We start from the raw sequence: 22071 nt of genomic DNA on the forward strand, positions 1-22071 counted from the left end.
TTTCGCCGGGTCTTATGGTGTTAAACGAGGCACATTTTGATGGAGTAGCCTATGATCAAAATTAAAACTCTTGTTTGTCAATACACCTGGTTTGCATGGGTCGCCTTAAGGTCAGGTTTACATACGCCTGGGACATGAACAAAAGAACCAACACACGCCTAGGCCAGTATTTATGACCATAAAATGGGTGGGACCTGTTTATTCATATGGGCGATGATAGGCTGATTCATATATTTGTGTAGCAACTGTCGTCATAACAAAGTAGAATTAGGGACGCCATATTGATTTCCGTGTGAGTCACATGGGCTTGTTTTTGTGTTCAAAAGATTTCCGTGATTGAGCGTTATGATCAGATATGTAACTTTGCAGGTGAATTGAGATCGAAACGATGACATCAAGAAGGCTCGCCTGGACTTGTAACCTGATTTTGGTGGTTTTTAGCTTGCAGTTTTCCGGGTTAGCAGGTGAGTGATAATGCAGATATGCCTAATGGGATTAACCTAAATTGTGTAAGCTTAATGCTATTGGCATGTGCAGCGTTCGCAAAACGTAACCATTTTTAAAGAGACAACACATGTTTACAATGAGTACAAAACCCCAAAGTTATTCTTGTCTATGACTTGAAACCAGCTAGACAGCCGCCAAGAGATCGAGGATCAGAAAGGCGTAGCCTATAAAGTCAAATATTTAAAATACCACACGCACTTTGTACGTGAATGAAAGTCAAATCAGTGATTGTGAGCTGTGTAGTCTCTGACCTATTACGATAACATGCTGCATGCAATCCACAGAAAATGCATTTGGTTAACTATTTTGACGGACTACGTATATATAAGTAGAGTTTAATTTGACTTTCATCCACGCCCCCTGCTGCAGAGAGAGAGAGAAAGAGAGAGATAATAACCAACCTGCAACAAGCGTTTCCCATATAAAATAACATTCTAATGCTCGACATTTTGGTGAGGAGAATGAGAGCAGTTTGTGTTGTATAGTTACAATTTACCCACCACCTGTTATTATTATATAGTTTTATAAATTACACAAAATACCCAATAATCCAACTTAGATTGAGAATATGATTGCTGCGAGCAGAAGGCACGGATGTTTTATTGTTTTATATGTATGCAACTATCTACTGATAGAGATGTTTATGATCACACACTTGAAGGTATTGACGTCATATGTACGCAGTTACTGATGTTGTGTATCTTGGGAATCAATATTGTAAAATGTTATTACATTCCTTTTTTATGTTTTGGGAATTAAGGTTATTTCACATATGTATATGGTTTATGTATAACAGCCGTGGTGACGGACACAAGGCAATGATGCTGCTGCTGCTGATGATGATGATGATGAAGGAAATGTGTATGTCTGAGTGTCCGCGCGCGTGCGCTCGTGTATTTATATGACTAATATGACTTATTTCACCCCCGTCTTCTTCGTGATGCATAAATTATGTGTAAAGCCACTCACACTGTATATGTTTATGACACCCTTACATCGGATTCAACAATTTCGCATTTTTCATATTTTTTGCTGTTGTCGTGATTATTTATACGATCAAATAGTAAATGACCATTTGTGTTTTAGGTCAAGGGTTTGGTGGCATTCGTTTATCTGGTGGCCCCACCAACGCCGAGGGCCGTGTAGACGTAAGATATAACGGAATGTGGGGAACCATATGTGACGATGACTGGGACGCCAAGGACGCGGCCGTGGTTTGTCGTATGCTGGGTTTCTCGTAAGTACTCATACAAATTTTTATACTAGGAGGCTCATCTTTCTTTTCATGAGAATGTTTTCAATGCTCTGCGTCTATTCTTTTCCCATTCCTTTATAAAAAGGAGAAACGTAGTTCCGATTAAATGAGTTTAAATGTGTTTAAAGAAAATGAAATACGCTGCCTAACTTATTTAGCACACACAAAATTTGTATTGAATAATTCAGTTGCCATGCAGAACTATCATTGTAGCTAAATATACAGTACAACCAAGATTCCAGGTGCATTATCTGCCATTATCAGTAATTGGATCTATCAATCAACTAATGCCATTAGTGACATATATATCAACGTAAACCGTTCGTTTGCTCTTTTTTAGGTCTTCGTGCATGTGTCTGAATGTCTGTTTGCCTTTCACTCTATCTCCTTGTCTTTTTTTGTTCTCCATCTGTCTGTCTTTCTGTCTGCTCGTTTTTTCTGTATTATTTGCCTGCCTGTCTGACTTCTACAAAAAATATCCAACTATGTGCAGTATTGTCCCAAAACTCAATAATCAACCTTATCATTACATTCTAGTCATATTTTTTTTAACTTCAGAGGTGCTATAAGAGCGGTACCCGGTGGGACCTACCCTGCAGGTACAGGCCCTATATGGCTAGACAACGTCAGCTGTGACGGAGATGAGACTAATATCACTCAGTGTGGGAACAGAGGGGTTGGGACACATAACTGTGCCACCAATCACTCGGAGGACGCAGGGGTAGTGTGTCAAGGTCCCACAACCAGCACCTTGCCTCCTACCACCACCACCACTCTCCCCACGACGCCTTGTAAGTAGGAATAGTTTCAGCTATCAAAAATGTGGTACTTATATTGGAAATCGGTTTTTAATTTTTTATTTCTTTAATTTTATTAATTGATTTATTTATCTATTTTGAAAAGCCTACCCAGCATTTTTAAACTAAAATAGTGTGAAAGCCTACCCAGCATTTTAAACTAAAATAGTGTGACAGGTGAAAAAGTCGTGAACGATTTGGAATAGCAGTGAGGTTCCCCAAGTATAAAGTAGCGACTAAACCAAATGTTAGGCCTACCCTCTTTCCTATAAATAGTGGTGAATGCACCGAAATATTTTCTCTACTTTATCTGTGTACTTTGCAGGTTCTTCGGCTGCCACTAACATTAGGATCGTTGGCGGGCCCACAGCCGGAAGGGGTCGTGTGGAGGTAGAATTTAACGGAGAGTGGGGGACGGTGTGTGATGATCTCTGGGACGTAAATGATGCGGCTGTCGTCTGCAGGAGTTTATGTTACAAGTAGGGCTTTTTCTGTCAAACTTCGTTAACACGAATTTTCTGGATTACAATTGTTTTTTTTTTAACTATGCACTGAATACTCGACATATATGTGCAAGTCACCCAATGTGAACTTTTGATTATCAAATTGTAATATTCTTTTGATTGACAATAAACAATGACAATCTTAATACACCATTTCCAGTCCCGACACAGCCCTGCCCCTTAAAGACGACAATATCCCAGAAGGCAGCGGCAGCATTCTCCTGGATAATGTGCAGTGTACAGGGACCGAGAACAGTATTTTTGACTGTACGCACGCTGGGATTAACAACTCGGACTGCACGCACAGAGAGGATGCCATGGTTGCCTGCACTCCTCCCGCAAACACACCCCCTCCAGGTGAATTTTGAGCACTTGCCTTCTAAAATTATAATTTAAATTATCATTTGGAAGTACTCTCCAACAAGTTGCATACTGACTCCTTTTAATTGCATTTGATGGTTGCATCTGATGGTTGCCAATAAGATGAAATTTGCTTTGCGGCAAAATAAATAATGGTATTGATATATGTGCACATTTTACCAACATAAAAAATCATTGCGTCATTCAGGTACTTAATTTCTTGGACTGATTAAAATCAGTTTATTTACACCTACAAGTAATCACTGAATCATTTTGTTTTAAATTCCATCTAATCTGTCAGTGGTTTCTTTCCAGTGCCGACACCCTACGTCCAATGTCTTGCTGCTTCTTTTCTCGTGGTTTTTGAACGAGCACAAAGTCCACAACTGACACAAAACAACCTATGGGTGGTTGACACGTCAGCAACTAATTGTATCACTAAGACAACCAATTCGTCTCACATTTCTATGGAGATTCCGTATGTTGGTTGTGCTTCACAATATTTGGTGAGTGATGTTTATTGGGAATATTTAAGTTTAAAAGTAAACTCTGAGTTAGACCCAAATGCACAACTTATTTTGAATAATTCCGCAATGATTTCATGTTATTTGACACACAAATTTGAAATCTATTTAAAATGAATGCCTTTTCAAAATGGAAATTTTTAAGTAAAAAAGGGGGCCTTACCCCAATGACGGTATATGACCAGGCAATTCCTTTCTTTCACGTAACTTCTGATTTCACATTTCATCATTGCAGTTGAACTCTACCCATATCACCTACACTAATACAGTGAAAAACAACATCAGCTCTACTGATGGCATCACTAGAGACACCGAGTACCACATCCCGCTTTACTGCTCATTCCCGCGAGATCTCAACTCAAGCCGGGGGGTCCAGCCCGAAATCCAGACCGCCCAGCCGATCTCTGGGTCCAACGAATTTGCCCTTGGGATGTTCATTTACGTGAACAGTTCATTTAAGCAGATTGTGAGGACGTACCCATTCACCTTGACCCTGGGAGAGTGGTTGAACGTGGGGGTCGCTTTATCGGCCGAGGACCCGTCACTGAAAGTTATACTTAGTGACTGCAGGGCAACTCCAACAGCGTCACTTAGCCAAGGTCCTTCTTACCCTCTAATAACATCAAAGTGAGTATATGGAATACTAAATTACATCGATTGTATGTACTGTAAAAACTCGAACTTTGAATTTGATTTTCTCAAAACTTGTGAATGTTTCAAATACTTTTATGAACATACTTCGCTGTCACATTGTCTCTTTCTTTACTTTAATAATTTTGTTGAATCATGGCAAAAAAAATCAAACCTCTTCAATGTTAACAAAATTAAAAGATTTACAGATCGCTTTAAATGCAAAAACATATTTATTTATTTATATATTTATTTATTTATTTATTTCAATAGGTGTCGCTCCGATCCAACTTTGACGTTCTTTCCATTTAATGAGACGATGCTAGGATTCAGCTTCCAGTCTTTTAGATTCTTTGGTAATTACACAGACGTTTACCTCCATTGCGACGCCGTCGTCTGCCATATAAATGAAAAGAATGCGCAGTGTGACAGAACTTGTAATGTGCGTAAGAGAAGGGCCGCAGAAGACACCTCCGCAGCAACGGAAATAAAAAACAAATATCACATATCTAAAGGACCAATTGTGTTCCTGGAGAGAGAATCTGAAAGTATAGACTTTCCAATAATTTCTGACGGGATTAACAAAATAAGAAATGGGTGTCCCAAACACACAGTTTCAATGATGTTGTCCATTGCAACATATTTATTACTTTGCATAGGTGCAGTTTAACTGGCATAATTTCGTTAAAACTACAAGTGGTGTTGTTGTGTTTAAAAATATTCCATAAATATTTTCTGTTGGGTTATGAACTTATCTCATTTAAACATATATTATCCTTATTCAGAAAAAAGAAAACAATGCCCTTCGTCTTACCTAAGGCTTTATTTACACAAACATGTAAGTAGAGTAAGTCATTGCCTTAAGACGAAGTAAGCTTACTCTTTACAATTATTAATGTACTGAAAGATCACCCGGGTGCTCATATCCTTAGGATATTTGGGTCTGATTTAATGGAAGATAGTTTACTTGCAGGTTTAATTTTTAACCGTCCGCCTCCCAATTGCAGGACCGGGGGTGGTACAGAAAGCCACGTACCACACCTCCTCCCCAGGTTTGGAGGCACCTCTTCCCCCTCCGAACAACAGTTTAGCGAGCTAAACGAGATGAAACCAAGCAATTTTTTGGTCTCTGTTCTACGTATCACGTAAAATTGTCTTTTTCTCGTTTTGCTCGACAATCCTAAAATCCTTGTTCCCACCCCAACCCCAGGCTTTTAGCAAGATGAAGCTCATCTTTTAATTAAATGTGTTTACCTGTGTACTTGATATACGACTAGAGGTTGGTTAGAAACCTTGTTTTAAAAACATTGTATAAAACATCATATAAAATGATTTATGATTAAGTTGTATTGTTAGCTTTCGTCAATGATGGCGTTGTTCCGCTACCGTCTTTATGGTATCAAATGATAGTGTAAGTCAAAATTTTAACTTTTCTAAAGGTGAATGATATATTTTTGATTCCGCAAACATTCATTTTTGTAAATAAGAAATAAATATATTTTTGTATAAATAACTGTCTTGTGTTGGACTTTTTTTTTTTTTTTTTTGAAAAATTACTTGAATATGTATATTTCTAATTTCCCCATTTCTAGTTCTGCACATGGAGGCACAGGTAATTCACCTACTTGATCAAGATAATTGTGTGCTACGACCCATTATTGTGCCAGCGACAAGTGCAGTTGGTACTTTGGATGTTTAAGCAGTGCAACTGTGCCTAATCTGCGTCACAGTCACTCGTCTTTTTCGCGCCTTCTTTTTTCTAACTAAAATCTACTTTCTTGTACAAGTATTTAAGGGAAGCAAACTGAAAACCTGTATTAAAATCGTTGAGACTGAAATGTTCATAAATGAGTATCATTACAAGTATGAATTATCAAACAAAATATTTATCTGTGCCTAAAACTGATTTTCAGCACAGAAAGCGTTATCAACAATTATCGAAAACAACACATGCGCTCTGTATGAAGGTCGGTTTTGTCACTGCTTTTCTTTCACTCAATACATTTTCTCAATCGATCGGGCAAACTAAGATCCGCCAAAACCATGCCCTCAATATCGGTACCTTTAGGCTCCATTGAAATTTCACGGCTTACACCAAAATATGCTCTTGAACAATAGTGGATCGATGGTTGATCAAGATTAGTGATAGATTTTCGATAGCGTCCCATCTCGAGTCACAGGGCGGGACAAACCTAGTAACGCACAGCGACCGCCATTATAAAAGAAGATACTTGGGTGTAACTTTTCAAGAAGTTTGCGAGGTTTTTCTAACTATACACAAAGACCATGGTGCTGTTTTATCAGGTTATTTTGCTCAGTTTAATCGCCAGTATAACAGGTAAGTCAGATAAGTTAGAGACTTCAATCATTTGTCATGTTTCGAGTTGAAAATATTCTGTAGGATTTCCCAGCAGTTCTCGTGTTAAATGGGGCGTACATATGAAATAAAATTCCTTTTAAAGCGGGAATCCTACACATTTTTGTGCCTGGTCAAAGATGCAGGAAAAAAAACAGAAATTTACACAGCTGTCCTCAGGTCGACACTGGTGTATGCTTGCAAGCTATGGAACGGTGTGGCACATTCGACATCCCTCAAGACGATGAAAAAGTTCTTTTAAATTTGAAGCAATGAGCATTACCGAATTGTCGCCCCCATAATCTAGGCGTTCATGTACTTATGTGTGTAAAAATTGTTTAATGAGACTTATTTACTTACCTGTAGATTGAACTATTAAATCACTGAGGTTATGTTTTATTTAAATGTCGGACTTTAAAGATATCAGAACACTAATTCACCATGCTGCTTATACACGTTTCAATTAACTGTTCTGTTAAAAGAATTATGACCACTTAAATTCTATATTTCAATAATCTTTCTAAATGTGTATGTTAATTAATCTATATTTCAACACTTTTTGTATATGCATTCAATATAATACGGTTTAGTGTACACGGTTAAATAGTTTACTCCGCCATGATTTTATTTGATTTAAGCATAGTGATATTTTCACCACACCAGAAATCGATATGGTTTTAATTTGAGTAATTTGTATTATGTTGTCAGTTTACTGGAGGTTTTATTTTTAAATCTGCTGATCATCAGTCCTTCACATGTTTCACATTTTACTTTTTACAGTAATTTTGACGTTAAATGAGGCAAAATACAAATAAATATCAAATACAAAATAAAATGCAATTTAATATTTGTGTGTGGCTGCAAATGAATGAGCAGAGAGCTAAATGTCAGTATTCTAATTATGTATTAGTTCAACTCTCATAATTAATTAACGAATTAATTAAGTCAATTATTTTGTCTATCACCACCAAATTGAGCCCATTTCTGAACTATCGTACAATGTCATCAAAATCCCTTCATAACATTTTGCATAATCTTACTAACAGACGTACAGACATTATAAATTAACTAATTAATACATCTTCGCCAAAATAAAACCCTTTGTTACTCCCGACAGTTTCTGAAATTTCAAAATCCGTCCTAAACCATTGCATTATATTGCTAAGAGATTGACAGACAGACAGACAGACAGACAAACCGGATAAATTTTTAAAGTCATAACCTCTTTGGCGGAAGTAATAATGTGCACTAACTGATAGATAGAGTGCCATTACGAGTCGCAGACCTTCACGCGAAATAGAGGAGTTAATTGGCGAAACGAATAGTTGGCATAATCAACGAGACGAAGGTCAGACAAAGTTGAGATTATTAACGAGACGTATGTAGAGGTTCGACCTAGTCGAGACAATTTTCTTCCCTAATTCGCGTAAACCCTTGCGACGGGTTATTTGACTGACATTAAACTGACATTTGACTGACATACAGTTCGAGGAGAAAACAAGAGATGGCGCTGCATGTGGACTATGTCGCGTATTCGTGGGTATCATGTTTTAGTGGACCGTATCTATTCACGAACGTTTACCTTTTAAACGAATGATATCACTATTCTAGTACAAATGTACTTTGATTTTTTACATATCAATTTTAAATGTATATTTTAAGATATTGAATTTAACTTCATCTCAACATTTTTATAAAAGCATCCAATATAATTGCAATATTGCAAAGAGAACAATTAACCCATATTCATATTTGTGAAATGATGATATGCAGATATAGATACTAGGATGAAAAGAAGAAATGAACGAGTCGTTAGTAATTTATAAACCGCCAAATGAAATTATTTGAATGCGTTGGCTATCTTGAAAGTAAGAAATATAATACGTACTAATAGTCAAAGATAAAGCACCAGTATTTTACGCAAAATCCCTATGTTGTGTTATTGAGACAAAGTTTAACCAGTCATTTTTAAACAAAATTTATTTACGAGAAAAGGAGTGCATAGAAGCATTATATGGTGTCCTTGTTACCAATTTAACCAGTTATTTCCTCTATTTCACATAAAGCTTCACAACGAGTGCGTGTTGAGTCTAGCTATTCACGGAAAAGGGCAAGGCGCAGCCTCTGCTAGAACCATACATTGCTGAATGACATTGTCCTCGGTTTTTCAAAATATACCCCAAAATAATGTTCAAATCCACAAGTGCTATAATTGTTGAGTGCTCAGTATCGATTACTCGACGTTCTATAGATTTTGCTCTGTTCAAATCAAAGAGGTGTATATTGGAGACAACAGAGGTCAAAAAGCGATTACTAAACATGTCGATATAGTGTGTATTAAGATATTAACGTTTTGTAAATAGCTGTTCCTCTTTTTCTATACACTGTGGATTTAATTTGTCGGGCGGGGCTATCCGTAGGATTTTGATTATATAAGATAGGTAACAATCAGGTTTTACTTTACTCTACGTTGATGTTTTTTTATGCCTTAACCTTGAAAATTAATAGCCTTATTAAGGCCTGTATTAAGCAAAAATTATTTATATTATCAATTATTATGAAATAAGATGTAACTATGCGTTGTTTATTTTTTCTTTATATCATCATACATGTACATATGGTTTTACTTTATCGCGTACATGAAATTCACATCTTCTATGAAATATTTTATATTTTATTTTATCATTAAAATGATTACCAAATAACAGGAAAAATGAAATAGACATTATTATCACATGCTTTATAAAAATTAAACATAAATTCAAAAAGTATCATGTTAATTAAAATATCATTAAAAATGCATTTTTCTTATCCAGGACAACTCCAGACGCGGTTGTCAGGCGGCCCTACCGCTACTGAGGGCCGAGTAGAGGTTCTGTTCAACGGAACGTGGGGAACCGTCTGTGACGACGACTGGGGTGTTAATGATGCTACTGTCGTCTGCAGGTCATTAGGGTTCGGGTAAGTTAGACATGCTCGAGTTCCCAACTTCTTTTTCATCGCTGATTGTATTTATCTCTCATATTCATGCTATAAAGATTTTCAAGCTGAATTGTATTGTCTGCTGATTTTAAGATTTCAAAAAGAAAAAAAAAGAGAGAGAGAAAAAAATCAGTGAAGTTCATCTGCAATGAACATTACTTTCCCTCTTCCGTAAGGTTCTGTCACACCTAGCGTATAGCACTAACGTATGAGACAATTTGTCCGAACAAACAAATGTGTTCATTAGACTTATGTCACATACGCTTTGAGAGCACAACGAAAGTTGGTGTGCGTCTCCATACCCGGAGGGAGATAAAATGCTTTGAGCATGCACAAAAACAATTTCATATGCTGCTTAAATCTTTATTTTAACACGCTGGAAAAAGTTTCTATACGCTCACAGTTGTGCGAATGACCGATGTCGTATACGATACTCTCAAGTGTACCTCTTGACGCTAGGTAGGACAGTGCCTTTACATTAGGATAAGTTGCCCTGCCATGAAAGTTGATACAGTTATAATTTGGACTATTGTTTATTCAAATAAAGCTCTTACATTAATAAGCTATGCCCTTTTTTTATATGTCAGTGGCCCAGGAGTACCATTCAGTGGATCAGGTAGTGGAGGCTCGCCCCCGTTCACTGGCGATTTGTACGGAATTCCCGTCCAATCCACACCCATATGGCTTGACAACGTGAACTGTGCTGGAGACGAGGGGGATCTCTCGCAATGTTCTCATAATGGGTTCGGTAATAACGACTGTAGCCCAAAACACATGGAGGACGCGGGAGTGCGATGTGTTGCGGGCGATAGCGGCTTGGCGCAGTCTTGTAAGTAATGGAGACTGAAGCGATGACTCTCTGACTCTCTCTCTCTCTCTCTCTCACACACACACACACACACACACACACACACACATTGAATTTGATTATTTCTGCGTACTTAACGATAAGAGTGCACATGCACGTGTGGGTCTTCGGAAGCGAAGAAGCTGGAACGCTGAACCTTAGGGTAGGCTACTTAACTTCCCTTACGAAAATTTCTGGTGGACGTCCTATAGGACTTCATGGGACTCTTTGGGATCCTACAATGTTGTGTGGGACTCTATAGGAATGCTATCGGACGTCCTATAGGATTCCAAAAATGCACTTTAGGATTTTGGGGGGACTTTCCTATACTGTACGACGTTCTATAGGCCCTACATGTAGGATCCTATAGGAAATTTCCGAAAGGGTGATAATCAACACAAAATAAATGATAAATAAAACCTTCTGCATTTCTGAAATTCCTTTTTTTATGCCCAGGCACTGAAGGTACCAACGCTTCAGAGACTGTTCGCCTCGTAGGTGGAGACGGGAGCTATGGTCGCCTGGAGGTCTACCGAGGGGCTTCGTGGGGGACGGTGTGCGACGATTTCTTCGATATCCGCGACGCCAGGGTCGTATGCAGAAGTCTGTGCTATAAGTATGTGGTTAAAATATCCCGTAAACAAAATTTGAATGCGTTTTCAAATGTTTTCCATGCCGTTAAGTGTCATCTCTATCTTATTCAGTCATCAAAACACAATATAATTTGTCTAATTCTGGCCATCCACACCAAAATGCTTCACTATTCTGCCATTATAAGCCGTGGATTCTAATTTACGTCTTTAAAAAACTCATGAAAATCTCAGTGTTTAAAACATGACATGCCATTTAGGTCCACATTCTTTATTCTAGCGAAACTGAAGCCACAGTCGTCGTAGGTCTACCTGGCCTGACTCCTGCCCTTGACAACGTTACAATATGGCTGACGGACGTCGGTTGCCAGGGTCACGAAGGCGCTATTGAAAACTGTACCCATGGCGGCTGGGCGAATAACCCCTATAACTGTTCGCACGCTGAGGATGTTATGGTGGCCTGCACTGCTGTCTCAATCAGAGCAACTCCCGCTCCTGGTACGTTGTTGCTTTCTAAGGAAGAGTAAACCATTGATCAATCTCATATAAAATCAATTGTGTTAGGTGAGATCAATTGCGATTGTTGAAAGCAATCGCAATATATTTTTCACATTCCCACTTTTAATCTTTTAATCAGAGAAGAGTGTATCATCCATACCATTAATGGTAGCTACATTACTGATGAAAAAAGGGAGAGACAACTCGAAACCGACTTTGCTAAAAAAATTTTTTTGAGATAGCCTTCCGGCTCTCAAATGTGTCACAGTGTCAAATTCAAAACTTAGCATCTTATTATTTTTTGTTTGCTTTAGCCATCCAGGTTGATGTAACCTGCGACGGAGCAAATATCATAACTGTGTTCGACACCAGTGGTTTCTCCGAACAGATGATGGTGGAGGTGGCAGCCGACCCAAGCTGCGTGAACTCTACCGCTGACGGCACCAACCTCACAATGTCCATACCATATCTGTCCTGTGGGACACAGAGAACAGTAAGATGGATATGATTTTGTGTTATTATAACTGTACTTGTCACTGCAGACGGAAGCGTTCCAACAGGAATGTGATTTGTATTTTTTTCTCCATAATGTCGTTGGCATAGCGGTTACCTTTGTTGTGGAATATTGGGAGCAGAAATAATAAAACTGTCTTACTAAATTGCATATTAAGCATGACAGTGCTTTTTAATAGAATATAATACATGACATATCCATCGTCTTTATTGTTTTATAAAACAAAGAAAGTGTTACCAAAACGTCTTTTTATTTTTATGGTAACTATTTTCACTTTTCACTTTTCACTATCCAGACAAACTCAACACATATATTCTACACCAACACCGTCCGACAATGGGTTCAGCAGTCCAGCGTCATCGTCACCAACTTTGCCGAGAACCGCATCGTGGTTTACTGCGTGCACGCCAGAGACAAGCAAATCTCCGCCGGCTTCACGCCAGAGGTCGTCACCGTCGGTCCTCAGTTCTCATCACACAATTTTGACGTCAGTATGTTCTTTTACGCCAATTCGTCCTTCACGGGCCCAGTGAATCAGTTCCCCATGAGCGTGCAACTGGGGGATAATCTTCAGGTTGGGCTTGTGTTGACGACCGTTGATCCATCCCTAAAACTCGTTCTGACTGATTGTTACGCAACTCCGTTCAAGGAAAGAGATTCGGTGCCGCAATATCCACTTATAGCGAACAAGTAAGTGAAAACGATGTGTTCTTCGCAGCAGTTTTGTTCTACTTGGAAGCGGCAGTCCATTTACTTCAACTAAGCTTATGTCATTTGGTCTGTCGGATGTCTTTAGATTAACATCAGTTGTTTCAAGTTCTAAAAGAATGCATTTCCCGTATACCTGTATCTACAGAAAAAATGTGCAATACTAAGAAAACTGTTATAACTAGGATCTATAGATATATTTTGTCTTTTTTTGAAACATATACATTTGTTCGAAACATATTAGGTGCCGACAAGACTCCAGCCTCGTTTACTTCCCTGTCAATGAAACTGCGCTTCAGTTCAGATTCCAATCCTTCAAGTTCTTCGGCAACTACACCTCAGTATACCTTCAGTGTGATGCAGTCGTTTGCGAGTTAACCGAAAAGACCAGCCAGTGTGACAGAACCTGTGGCGTGCGTAAGAAAAGAGAAGCTGAATGGACGGATGATTATCATGTGATTAAAAAACGTCAGACCATTACCAATCAAAATTCAGTTCACATCGTCCGTGGACCAATCATATTAGAAGAATATGAATCGACGAATTCCGATTTTGTTGACTTCAACATTGAGGATGTAGTGAGTGGTGAGTACATCTTCCGTTGTAAAGATTCTGACGCGACCCAATTACAACCATGTTAACAAAGTAGATTACACTTGTTCGGTAAGTGTATAAAATAAACAGCTACATATCTCTTTTGTTGTTGTTGTTTTTTTATTATTATTATAATAGGTAACAATAATAACCAGTTTCATACTGTTGGTTGTCATTTATGTCGCTTTTCACTTTCAGTTATCAAGAAGTCCACAGCAGCGAACCATGTTCCATCGACTGTTGTTGTCCTTTTTGTGGCCTCCATATCAGCAGCGTTGTGTCTGATGAAGAACTGAAACTTTATCGCTAAATAACACAACTATTTTATTCAGCGTGCAGCATTTATTTGTGAACGCGTGCATAATTTATGTGCCATTACGGCCATGTCGTTAAGGCAAACAAAGTTACCAACGCATAGTGCTATACACAGACATGTATAAAAAACACGAAACCCTTCTGTATACAAATACAGATATGCATTCAAAGACTGTAAATATTTTGTGCAATATGTAGGTTTAATTTTCTTCAATGTCTGTTTGCCCCTGAGATCCACCTGTCCCTGGTAACTTACCTGTGTAGGGGAGACCGGGGCTAGTTTGACCCCGGGGTAAGTTGGCCCCCCATCAAGTCTCTTTAATAAATTTACTTTAAGATGCTAAATTATTTCATATGGAATCACTGCCGACGCTTTCTTGGCACTATTGGATACGTAACTTTACAAAATGATGTGATCAATTCTTTCACCCCATAGTTACTTTGCCATAAATTGATGGGGGGCCAACTTACCCCGGGGTCCAACTAGCCCCGGTCTCCCCTACTCTTAGCATGCTATTGCTGGTTCCAGGTGGGTTGAGTTTCCAGGGACCTCTGAATCGCAGGGTGCTACTTTTAAGCTCTGGGCGCAATTTTAGGTAATATATGGTACTTCAGAGATAAAACGTAAGCATATTAATAACAAGTGTAACATAAAAGATATGTTAAGTGCTTTGACACAGTTTTAAAGGGTGGTGTTGGATAGGTAGATTGTATTCAAAATTGTACATTTTACTTGCTGCTTGTGGGATTGCTGACGACTTATATATGTAAATAATGATATATGATGGTGATAATATGAAGTAGACAAACTTGGACATATTGGAAAAGGGAATTTGCTCTATTTATGCAAAATATTGAGTTAGGCAATGTTGATGATATCTTTAGGATTTGTTAATTATAAACGTTTAATTTCAAATATAAGCAGTAGCATGCTTTTGCTCGGATAGCTAGTGTTTTTTCTAAGAACAAGAATGTATATGTAATTTGTTTTTACGATGCATGCAACTGAAGAACAATATCCTGTTTCTATAGATAAAAAGTTTAGGTCAACACATTAAATGGCTCTGAAAATGTGTGATGTTAATGGTTTGGAATGTAGTTTTTCGTATATATATTCACAATAAAAATATATCAGTAGAAGTAGAAATAATGTTTTCAATTATATGCCCCAAAAATAATAGGTCTGCTATCATTAACAACTAGGACATCTTTGTCTTTTTGAAGACAGCCTATAAGGGTCGAGATTAGACCTGAGCGTCTTAAGCGTCGGCTTTAACCGTGATGTCATCTTTAGGATCGAGGAAAGCTTTTCCTGTCATGTCGGTGAAGTTAGAACACGATTTGATCGCCGATGTTGGAACCTGAAATAAAGAGCTCGATGTATTACCATACTGTACATGTTCAGGTAATAGGTAATTAGGCTTCCTTACTTCCCTTCTTTTTTCATTTTTTTTTATTTAGTTTTATTTATTTTTTGTTAGAGTTCTTGGTTTGGCTCAGATTTTCTTACATTACAAACAATTCCACATTCTTTGCTTTTGGCAGACATGCTATTTCTTCTTTGTCTCCACACAAAGAAGTGACATTTCAACCCAATTGCTGCAGTGTGAAAAGATACAGGTTTTACCGTACCTTGTTTAAAGGGACATAAGCAGGCGCAAACGTAGAAATCACAGGGCTGTTGGCTTTGGTATTGTAGGAGATCAGGAATGCCCACCTTCTCTGTTCACTGTCGTTCTTGTCGCTCCTATGGATCAGGTTTGAATGAAATATCAACGCATCACCTGAAAGGAAAAAAGCACTCAATCGTATGTGTCCTTGATCTTATTGCTTCGGTAACTCCATAACAAGATTAGAAGTCGTGTATGGTGCACATAGTTACTTTAACGTCTACATTTATAAATTGCCATGCAAATTGGAACTATTTTTACGACAGTGAATTCAATTCAAATCCGATCACAGGACATTTTAGCCCATTCCACGACCTCAAAATGTAACATATATACATAGTGTACAGGTGCACTGACATTAGGAAAACAGCTGGCACCAAACTATACACTATTTTTTTTTTAATATCTCTTGTATATCAGAAAATAAATAAACATCTAAAAGAAACTTTGTGTAACTAAGTGCTGCTCATGTTGCGATACATATCACCGTTCCAGTGATTCTTAAATTTATTCCAATCGAGTGTCTTCTTCCCTTTATCACATATTCATCTACCTGGTTGAAGTTCCACGTACTGGAGTGGACACACCTTCATCAGTTCCTCCACCCTGGTCACGTCCGCCCCCGTCTGGCCCCCAACAAACGTGTGCTCTATACGACCCGCTTTGTGAGAGCCCTTCAGAATCTGAATTACATAGAAAATAGAATCCTTTATGTTTAATGAACATTCCAATTATTTTCGGTAAACCAAAAGACAAAAAGATTCATGCTGTATGTGGACGCCATCAAAAACGCTCTTTACGGCGAGCTTTATGGGAGCAATCATTAATATAATTACACGACAAAACAAATGCTATATATAGTGGCAGTCACTTTTTACTGTAGTATGAAACCCCAATAAATCGTTTTATTAGTCACTTAGTTTTTATTGTGCCTCATGTGGGGTTTTACAGTTGGTTGATTTGACCTCTAAAGTCGTAAACTACATGTAAAGGAATATTGCATGTTAACAAAATAGCAGAATGGGAAGTGAAATGAAGCGCATATTTTCAAAGTTCAAAGGTAACCGGTATTTGCCAAAACTATATTTAACGCAACTAGCTTTTGACGTGACACAATGACAGTGCACGTATGTAAGAATTATAGAATCAACCTGTAAGCATCCGTTCTCTTTGTTACATCTGTCGTAGGCTATAAAAGCCGTAGTCAAATGGTCAGGAAAGAGGCATCCGTTTTGGTACCAATATCTGCAAGTGAAAAGATACGAAACTTCAGAGAACGCTTAGGAGCCAATGCACGCTTTCTGCAAAAGTTCCAATTTTACATTTTGAAATGTAAGCTTTTATTTCAAGGCACATCATATATGTTATTCCATTTTAAGCTATAACAACAAAGAAGCGAAAGTCAATCTTTCTAAATGCAGGACACAAGTGCAGTGCGTTAGGCTGTGCTACTTTCTGTCCAGCAAAGATATTGTACATACTGTACATGTAATACAGAGTGACCCAGAAGTGTGGACACATGGCACATATTACAATTCATGGTAATTTTTTTCGCGTGAATCTTGCTAAGCGCATCGAACTTGAAAATAATTATTTTGATATGTAGCACCAATGGTATGAAATGCAGTTTAATATTTTTACTAAAAAAATTTAATTTCCCCCATGTGTCTAGGCTTTAGGGGCACCCTATGTACCCATAATCTTGGTGCCACAGATGTCTTCCTCCAGTCTTGGCTTCTTTCATCATCAGCTTGGAACCCCAGTGGTAAATTTCACCGTGGCCAAGAAGCTGTTAGAAAAATGTGAAAGCTGTCATCAGTTTACACGTTTTTCATTCTATAAATTGGCAAGTGATTTTGATAAAGTTTTTATTAATTTGCCTATTTGAATATTTTATTTCAGTTTTAGATTAAAATTATTATAATTATTTTCATTATAATTATCATTAACATTATCATAATTATTATTATTTGCTGCTAAATATCAAACATGGTATTTTCTGAAAATGTAGACATAATTCATACACTGTACTTCAAAGATAAAGGAAGACTTGTGCAATCTTGATACCCCTACTAGTACATAGTTATATGAAGTACTTCTGCGAAACTGTATCCTGTATTTTCAAATTACACAGAGAAAATGAGGCCGATTTACTAGCACGACAGAAAATGCATTTGGCAGCGGTCATAGGTTAAAGAGATTTTATTCAGAAAATGTCTGATTTTACCTTTTCAATGGAGCCAGCAAGCTTCTCTGACCTGGCCATGATCCCCGTGATGTCATTTCCGGGATGGCGCCAGAGAACCATCTTGCTTCTACGATCGACCCCGTCACTTAACTGAAATTAGATAAAATATTTTCATGCACAATGCTCCTAAAACATTTCTATACATGGACACAATTACTAGCTAGAAAATGCTCTTTTTTGGCAAAATCCATAAAGTTGCCTTCAGGAGAGAATGGGTAGGAGCAAGGTATTTGAATTAAAGTGAAATTCGGAATGAGGACTGTAGAAAATTATTTTTAGACTGAGAGAAAAAGAGTCCAATGGTTGATATGGATTGGGAGATAGGGACTTGAATAAAGAAAGGATTAACAAATTATGATATTTCCAATTACCTCATAAGCATGCTTGGTAATGCTGTCGCTTTCTTCCAGGGCCTTCTTTATCAGAGCCAGCTCTTCCTTGTCCAGGAAGTTTCTGTAAAAAGCAATATCTAAATGATGAGTACACATAATAGGAAATATCATATATCTGTCTTCAGATATGATGGAAGAAGAACAAAGTTAAAAGGAGGAGATAGAAAAAGATATGTAAAGGAGGGAACGGTTTGTAAAAAAAGTAGAGAATATGCTAAGTACATTCGAGTAGTCAAGAAGGAGGGTAGGTGAAGAAATAGACGAGGATGAGGAAAGATAGAGGAAGGCTGGAGAAGAAGGGAAAAGGAAAAAGAAAAGAGAGAGAAGAAGAAGAAGACGAATAAGAGGAAGAAAAAGATTGGAGGAACATTTAGAGGAAATGACAAAGATGTGTAGGCCTGTGTATTAGTCGCGGATTAGTGCACAATCTCTGGAAATATTTACCGTATGATAATGAACCCGATGCGGTTATATGAGTCTCTTATCTCTTCAGTAACGCTGAAAGTCTCGCTAAAGGTATATTCTTGTAAAACATAAAAACACATATATATTTAGAAGTGCATTTCAGTTTTGTCCGTAATGCAAGTAAAAATAAAAAATACAACACTGCAATTTTAGATCTGTTCAACAAGTATATTATCAAGAACGATTTTAGGTGCGATACATGTAGTAGTTTCCATTACAGATGATACGCATTAGAAGTCGTACTATGACCATATAAAACATTCACGAAAGAAATCCCTCATCTTCAAATCAGAAGACCCAACTCTAAACGAAGCTGTGATCAGAGAAAGCATATCAGTTACCTCATAAAATAAAAACCTATAACGTCCTGTAGCCAACGAAACAAACTAATTTTCTCAAGGCCTTTTTTTTTGGGGGGGGGGGGTGGACCACTATCACAGAACTGGCTTTCTTATCAGAAAAATAAATATGCTGAAACACGTAGCACTGTAAACAGAAGAATCTAATGAAAACAACCTTGTCGTGACTACAGTTGTATATATGTCATTGTGCGTAAAGTGTAGGCCTATATTCTAAATGGATACCCGCAGTTTGTTCTCGATTAAAGCATGCCTACGACGTGTTAGAAATTAGGACATACCCGCAAGCACCATATGCAAACACAATGATAACTGCTTGCGTATTGAAAGTAAGGTCTACTTGGAAAGGAACACAAACATCAACCTCTTTCATTTATTTTGCTTTTTACTCTTTTTTTAATGCAATCCGCAGACCTCAGAGTGTATATATTAGATCACCTTTTTCTGCTAAGAGACTGGGGGTTGAATCTGCCTTTTGTGTTGGAAAAGCTCGAGTGCCCTCCTCTGAACCACTGGGGACCCCCACCCCCTACTCCCACCCCCACCCCACCCACAACCTTATCCCTTACCCCCACGGATAATCTTTTGATAATGTAACAAAACGTAATGTAATGTAATGTAATGTAATGTAATGTTATGTCAAACCAGCCATATAAGTGAGTAGGCCTATATTATTATTATTATTATTATTATTATTATTATTATTATTATTATGTTTTACTAACACTTGATTCAGGCTGCCCAAAGTCATGGGGAAAGGGGGTCTAATCCCGAATGAAGACTAGGTATCCCGGAGCAACTGATCACTACAATCATTGTACACTTAATTTACACATCTATTCGTAAATTACTTAAACTTGAGCCTCTTCATAGTACGCAATGTTTCTGTTATGTGTGCCCTTTAGTGCGTGAATGGTTCGTGAGTGCATGTGTGTGTACTCACCCCCGTCCATACCAAATGACAAGACCGAATTTCTTGCTAAATTCCCTGCTGTGCCGAAGCTGTATCTACAGTTTTTCTCCCGAATGTAGGTTATACGTGTATATCTTAACCCGTCGTCTGTTATCTCTAGTAGTGTACGTGACCTTAATGCCGTGAAAGATAGCATTAAACCAGCTGCTACTTTTACTTATAGTTTCCATTTTACGTGTTCATGGTACGTACATTGAAAAAAGAGGTATTTGGGTCATTTATATGAAGAATGTAACTTTTGTTTATGTTTAACTATATTATTGAATTTACCTCCGCCAAGGAGGTTATGTTTTTGGTTCCTTCTTGTAATTTTACTGTTTCTGTTTACTTCCTGGTGTATTTTATCCCCAGCATGCTGAATCACAAGCACTTCATGCTAAAACATTTAATATGTTCTTCAATATTTCATGACAAATATTGTAAAGTGCCTCAAGTTTTCTTTGCCACCTTTTCCTCAGAACATTGTACGCAAATCATGGTAAAAAGTAACATATTTCCTTTGCGATCTACCTATGCAGTATTATGTCTAGCTTTTTAAAACTGGAGATTTAAGTAAAATAGAAAAAAAATCCACGAAAACCTGACGAGTGCCTTTATGCCATAGTCATAGGATATAGTAACTGAATTGCAGTAGAGGAGCCGCTTGATTCTAATTGTCACATTTGGTTATGAAATGCGGGCTTCATCGCCGACTAGAATCCTCGTAAATAAATCAAGTCTTTCTATTATATGAAGCACATACGACCTTTATTCTTTGAGTGTGTTAGACAATGATACATGTAACAGTCTAGAAAGTAAAGAACAATGATAATCAGTGGGTTTCCAATATCTGACATTCAGTCTCTGTTTCAAATTAGCCAGAGTCCATGACATTATCAGACAATTACCCTAATAGGCGTCTCCGTCGAGATGCTTGTTTTTCACCCAACTTTGTCATTTCTGATTTGGAAATTCCCTGTCATTCTGCAAACAATGAAATTTCTTTATGAGAGAACCTCATGACAAATCAACGCCGTATAGGCACCTAGCAGTCGTGACCAGTGGTTGCAGCATTTCCTGCAACGAACTAGAACCTGGGCGAGTCTCGACCACTGAATAGCTTATTATTACAGGGACAAATGAAAATTATAATTGCCTTAGCATGAGCTCGATTGTGTTGACTGTCTTGATTATTTTAGTTTTGCTTCTCATCGGCTTCCTCATCGTTGTGTACCTCCATGCCGCCACCATCCCCCCCCCCCCCCCCCCCCCCCCCAAACAGAAACAACACTTGGAGCATAAAAAGATTCGGTTAACCTGGCAACAAACATTGATGTAAACAGATAACTCGTGGCCATGCGACCTTAACCTCCATCTTGCTACCTTCTGTGATATACTTACCCCCCCCCAACACACACACACACACACACACACACACACACACACACACACAAACACACGTACAGCAATTTGGGGGGGTGGCGAGTTCATAAAACTAAATGTCCTTCCACCAAAAAAAATTCCCTGCGTTCTACTATTTCAGTGTGGAACACTCAACAGATAATTCACTCAGTTCGCCCTTATAAACAAGTACGTAAAACACTTCGTGTGTTCACTTCGTTTCAATCGCAACATATTTTTTCTCATTTGTGCTGAATTTCCAGTGCCTTGTGGGGAATATTTCAAATGCTAAGCCTAACCTCCATGCAATCTAGCGTTCTAATAAGTTCACAGTCATTAACCCCACGTAGCCACTAGGACGCACAAATACTCTTTACTGGAATCCATGCCCTTAAAAATAGGCCCTGCACCTGGATTTTGCTGACATTTAAATTTTCTGATCAAAGCTGTTTGTTCGTGTATTCACTATAGGGGCACTAGAATTCATCACCACCGCATATTCGTAAACCTTTTAAATAAATTATTACCAAGAGTCCATCCTAAAAAGTGCCATAAAAAGTACTGCAAATGTAATAAGGGTTTGGATACTTTTCATGAAGGCACA

The 22071-nt window shown here is 38.0% G+C and overlaps 2 protein-coding genes across 2 annotated transcripts; one reads left to right on the forward strand and one right to left on the reverse strand.

Annotated features, from left to right (window-relative positions):
• The first annotated feature begins 26 nt into the window (after positions 1-26).
• Positions 27-15145, forward strand: LOC106176368 (scavenger receptor cysteine-rich domain-containing protein DMBT1). The gene is made up of 17 exons (XM_013558724.2): positions 27-464; positions 1594-1744; positions 2321-2553; positions 2885-3038; positions 3223-3419; positions 3738-3928; positions 4182-4573; positions 4850-5245; positions 6169-6188; positions 9749-9893; positions 10502-10743; positions 11218-11377; positions 11632-11849; positions 12164-12342; positions 12659-13053; positions 13316-13656; positions 13864-15145. Exons 1-17 carry the CDS (start codon positions 389-391, stop codon positions 13959-13961), a joined length of 3588 nt encoding a protein of 1195 aa, XP_013414178.2. The 5' UTR covers positions 27-388; the 3' UTR covers positions 13962-15145.
• Positions 14861-20240, reverse strand: LOC106176364 (uncharacterized). The gene is made up of 9 exons (XM_013558721.2): positions 20058-20240; positions 18735-18813; positions 18270-18351; positions 17878-17988; positions 17345-17439; positions 16802-16895; positions 16204-16333; positions 15613-15764; positions 14861-15341 (listed from the first exon to the last, which is right to left on the reverse strand). The coding sequence occupies exons 1-9, from the start codon at positions 20221-20223 to the stop codon at positions 15240-15242; spliced, it is 1011 nt and encodes a 336-aa protein (XP_013414175.2). The 5' UTR covers positions 20224-20240; the 3' UTR covers positions 14861-15239.
• Between the last annotated feature and the right edge of the window lie 1831 nt (positions 20241-22071).

This window comes from Lingula anatina, chromosome 3 (assembly GCF_051362555.1).
Source record: "Lingula anatina isolate TDL-2025a chromosome 3, LinAna3.0, whole genome shotgun sequence".
In the NCBI taxonomy this organism is placed as follows: domain Eukaryota; kingdom Metazoa; phylum Brachiopoda; class Lingulata; order Lingulida; family Lingulidae; genus Lingula; species Lingula anatina.